This window comes from Anabrus simplex, chromosome 2 (genome assembly GCF_040414725.1).
Source record: "Anabrus simplex isolate iqAnaSimp1 chromosome 2, ASM4041472v1, whole genome shotgun sequence".
Lineage (NCBI taxonomy): Eukaryota > Metazoa > Arthropoda > Insecta > Orthoptera > Tettigoniidae > Anabrus > Anabrus simplex.
This window is the reverse complement of record NC_090266.1, coordinates 221,555,874-221,561,170: the sequence shown is the minus strand read 5'-3', so window position 1 is coordinate 221,561,170 and position 5,297 is coordinate 221,555,874. Positions and strand designations below refer to the sequence as shown.

The 5,297-nt window shown below is 42.6% G+C and overlaps 1 protein-coding gene across 1 annotated transcript; it reads right to left on the bottom strand.

The window, feature by feature from the left end:
- Positions 1-1,806: 1,806 nt before the first annotated feature.
- On the bottom strand, positions 1,807-5,051 carry LOC136863495 (ubiquitin-ribosomal protein eL40 fusion protein-like). Its single transcript, XM_068225964.1, has 2 exons — positions 5,040-5,051; positions 1,807-2,193 (listed from the first exon to the last, which is right to left on the bottom strand). The coding sequence occupies exons 1-2, from the start codon at positions 5,049-5,051 to the stop codon at positions 1,807-1,809; spliced, it is 399 nt and encodes a 132-aa protein (XP_068082065.1).
- Between the last annotated feature and the right edge of the window lie 246 nt (positions 5,052-5,297).

Genomic DNA, 5,297 nt, shown 5'->3' with positions numbered 1-5,297 from the left:
ATAGGCTGAGGATATCGTCGCGCTGATGACATCGCACTCCAATATCTACCAAGCGGGTTGGCAGTGCGGTTAAGCACGCGCAACTCTGAGCGTGCATTCGGGAGATAGTGGATTGGAAACCCTGTGTCAGCAGCCCTGAAGATGGTTTCCCGTAGTTTCCCATTTCCACACCAGGCAAATGCTGGGGCTGTACTTTAATTAAGGCCACGGCCACTTCCTTCCCACTCCTAGCCCTTTCCTATCCCATCGTCGCCGAAAGACCTATCTGTGCCGATGCGACGTAAAGCAACTTGTAAAAAAAAACTCCAATATCTGCATGCCATTTCGTTGGGTAACAGTCGTTCTGGCAAGGTAAGATCCAGAAATATGCATATGCGACACGAAAAAAAATCCTTGTACTAAATAATAATCTTAAAAGTTTTTCTTTCCTTTTTTTCTTATTTTATTTGCAATCTGCTTTCCGTCGTACCGACACGGATATGTCATATAGCGACTATGGGATAGGAAAGGGCTAGGAGTGGGAAGGAAGCGGCCGTGGCCTTAATTAAGGTACAGCCTCAACATTTTCCTGGTGTGAAAATGGGAAACCACGGAAAACCATCTTCAGGGCTGCCAACAGTGGGGTTCAAACCCACTATCTTCCGAATGAAAAAACAAATTTTAACTCTAGATGAAAAAACATACATTTTTAAACTCCATAATAATGCTGATAATGGTGTGATGAGTTGTTTTATTCGTCATAACATAACCTCTTTCTGTCTACTGGAACATTTATGTAACACTCAATGGTGGTAGCAATGTATCAATCTACAATATTATTAATTTTGAATAACAACTAGCCTGATAGTGCCTGCTATTAACAACTCGACAGTCTTTTTCTCAGGAGACAAATGTCGATTGTGTTACTTATATGAATGTTTAATCATATCCCAGACCCTTATCCACACCTGAACCAGCTAAGTTTTGGCTACTGATCAAGCATCGTGAGCCGGAGTTTAACTGGAGTAGGATAGTCAGTACCTTTCCTCCCCCTGTGGCCAACAGCACGCGAGTACGGACCACGCCCAGTGTTACTTAATTTCGGAAATATCACGGACCGGGCGAGTTGGCCGTGTGGTTAGGGGCGGGCAGCTGTGAACTCGCATCCGGGAGATAGTGGGTTCGAACCCCACTGTCGGCAGCCCTGAAGATGGTTTTCCGTGGTTTCCAATTTTCACAACAAGCAAATGCTGGGGCTGTAACTTAATTAAGGCCACGGTCGCTTCCTTCCCATTCCTAGGCCTTTCCTGTCCAATCGTCGCCATAAAACCTATCTGTGTCGGTGCGACGTAAAGCAAATAGCAAAAAAAAAACAAGAGATATCACGAGACCCGGTGTTTCATCAGGAGTTTGAGTGTACGTTGTTCCAAGCATTAGACAGGGATGAAAATACTTGGCCGAGTCGGGTTTCGAACCTGCCACCTCCAGGGAGGATTCAGAAATGTCACTGTTCCATGGCTACTACAGTGCTGGCCATGGAATTGCAACACTACGAAAGATAAGAGCAGCCAAAGCCTTTTTTATTACACACTGAGTTTATGGTGCAAGGTCAGCACCGAGGGCCTCTGAAAATGTGACCCGTGCTGCATGCAATTATTATTTTTTTAAATGAAAAAGTCTGTTCATTTATTTCAAAACATGTACAGTATCATTTGCATACTAAGCAGGACAATTCAGACCCCTCTTCCAAGGATTCTAATAATTTGTACATGTTTATAGAATGAATTTTTGCCATTTTCTGTACTGTACATAATGGGCGATTACAGCCTACTTCAACTTCTTGGGGCGGATATTGTTGGTGTGGCCACACTTCTTACGGAAGTTCGCAGCTCTGGGATGCAGACGAGCATAACACTTGTGGCAGATCATTTTGTCGCAGTTGTATTTCTGAGCAAGGATTCGCAGAGTCGGTTCAATCACACTCCCACGGAGACGCAACACCAGATGGAGAGTGGATTCCTTTTGGATGTTGTAGTCCGAGAGTGTGCGACCATCTTCCAACTGCTTTCCAGCAAAGATCAATCGCTGTTGATCAGGAGGAATTCCTTCCTTATCTTGGATTTTCGCATTCACATTCTCGATCGTGTCAGAAGCTTCCACCTCGAGCGTGATGGTTTTCCCAGTCAGGGTCTTCACGAAAATTTGCACTGTGGCCTATCTCCGGAAACACCCAGATATGATCCGACGGCCTTGTTTCCTAAGAGAATTATTATTCGATCCTTGCGTGTGGAGACTGGTGGCCATGCTGCATACCCGAACTTTTGCATATGATTTTTAGTAGGTTGCCGTATGATAAGCATAACCAAGTCCATTCTCTCGTTCAGGTGTACGACAGTGGCAATGGAGACCTTCATGTTTTTGAATACACTGAATCCATATACGAATCCTTGAACCTACGCCTCGGGAGGTTAACCCGCAGTCTCGATGTGTCACATACTGTAGACCTCAGTGGTGCAGTTGGTTTGCAGTTATATTCTGGTCTCAAAATGATGGTTCCGAACACGTTTGACGTGGGTGGTATTTCAGGGTGTATAAATGACGCAAACTCAGTTATGAGCGATGCTAGTAGTGCCATTCCTTGTGCAGCCAGTCCCTGTTATGAATGGTGTGAAAAAGTCGCTGGTAGGGTCGGTTGGTGCGTGCATTTCAGTGGGCTTGGCATACTGATATGTAATATCAACTTCTGGCTCGGTGAGGAAAGCAACGGGAAACTACCTCACTCGCAATTTCCCTAGTATTCATTTACAGTGATGCCCAGGCTATCTATAACAGCTGCTGGCAGAGCTGTTGAGGATCAAAGCAGCCTTCGGCTGAATAAAAATATTAGGCAACTCCCTGTCGTTGGCTTCTGGCTCATCAAGTAAGCCTTCGGTGGACAAACTTCAGGCACCGAGGCGTCTCCTTTAAAATGTATAGCAACTGAATGTACCTTCATCAAAGAACATTATTATTATTATTATTATTATTATTATTATTATTATTATTATTATTATTATTATTATTATTATTATTATTATTATTATTATTACGATATGCTAGAGCTGCCTCAATATTAATGTCACAAATTTATTGGTATAATTACGGTAATTTATTCAATCAAAAGTCACGTAATCATACCCTCCAGTTTGTGACGACGCTCTGTGCTGTTTCGCTGCGGTATACGATAAGTGAGAAGCTATCTGGCCTATAACGTACGAAACAAATCACTTAGCCCTACATATTTCAAGTGAGATTTATAGAAACTTGTCTCAGACTAATGAAACGCTTTGCAAGGATGCTTCGCTAATAATAATAATTTCGTGTGGCTATTTCTAGACGGATGCAGCCCTTGTAAGGCAGACCCTCCGATGATGGTGGGCGGCATCTGCCATTTGTTGGTAACTGCGTGTTATTGTGGTGGAGGATAGTGTTATGTGTGGTGTGTCAGTTGCAGGGATGTTCGGGACAGCACAAACACCCAGCCCCCGAGCCATTGGAATTAACCAATGAAGGTTAAAATCCCCGACCCGGCCGGGAATCGAACCCGGGACCGTCTTAACCGAAGGCCAGTACGCTGACCATTCAGCCAACGAGTCGGACAGGATGCTTCGCTATGCAGTATCCTGTAAGTCATGCGGAAGTTACTTCGCGTCATGATGAAGCAACGAATTCGACGTCAAGAATCCCACTGTATCTGGAAGGGATGTGGCCTTCAACTATGAAAAGTAGTAGTTTTATAGATGAAATCTAGAACTATAGTGAACTGAGTGTAATTAACTTCATTGAGAATGTTCATATTTTAAGGTTTTATAACCTGCTCACCTTCAGTTGTTTTTGTGTTATTTTGGAGTTGTCAGCACTGTCTGAAGCTTTGATCAGTCAATCAGATTTCTGCCTAATGACGTAAGGTTCCATCAAATGATTGTTCTAGAACAGTCAGCCAGGCCACTATACTCTACACAGCCATGAGTTTTAACCTTGCCATCCCGGTGCCCTTTCAGCCGTGTAGCAACATCAACATAGGTAAGTCATGTTAAATATTATTAAGCGGTCATATCAGTCAATCATCCAGATTGCTGCCCTTGCAGCTTCCGAAAGGCTCCATCCTACTTTGAAGGAGAAGAAGAATGATGAAACAAGGAAAACTCGTAAATACTGATGAATTTCAGATCTCTGAAGAAGAAGTATTGAAATATTTCCAACCAGGATAATTTTAAAAGTACTTGTGGTTCCATCAGCTTAAAGGTTCAGTCAGCCAACCATCAAAGGAAGACTAAAGACTGCTTTCCTTGAGAAAACTACAACTGTTTCAAAATCATTCCTAAGTGCAGGAAACAAAATAAGAGCAATTAACTCTTTCACAGTCCCTGTTCTCGTCCACTCATCTGGTATTATTAAATGATCTGAGACAAATTTAGTGGACTTGGAGAGAGATCTGAGGATATGTCTGACAACAAACAGAATGCTTCATCGTAATTTTGCAATTGATAGAAAGAACTTGCAAAATCTAAGTGGAGGAAGGGCAGTACTCAACATCAGGACGATCACCTGTTCAAAATTAATTTATAATGTTATCGCGTGCTGACTGATTGAAAAACGCGAGGTATTGTATTAATTTTGTGAAAGTGGATTTTGTAATTAATTGAGAAGGAAGTGGTAGTTTGCTTGACAAAGATACCATTCCAACACACGAATGAAGTGGAAAAAGGGAAAACTACAAACAAACACAAATCATTTCCTGGAAATGTCATTTGCGAAATTCAAACACATCTGAATTCGAAGTCCATGGACACTCGCCACACTGGAGAACGGTTATCACACTGGCCGACCACAATAACACACCTCTACATCACCAACAACAGCTATTTTTGAGAAGGGAAAATATAACATGACCAGATATCTAGGCTACGTTAGGATAGCACATAACCCATGCGAGCCACTGCGATAACCGTATACACGACCATTATCTTGTTGCGGGTCGCAATAAACTAAACCAGACTTGGGCCTCTGGCCTGTGTTACCTTTCTGGCCATAGCGAAAGGCCGCCCACGGAACAGCAACGGGTAATTTAGTATTTTAGATGCAATTAACCGACCAATATCAGAAAATAAGGGTAAAATAAAATAGCAGACCAAATTGGTTGATTATTAGGTATTAGCCACCATTATACAATTCAGCCGACCGTATTAAACGGTGAATCCTAGCAAGGAATCTACAAGATGATGTGGAATTCTGCGGCACATTTAGTGCGGTTAAAGTGTTATAATAGGCCGTAAGTC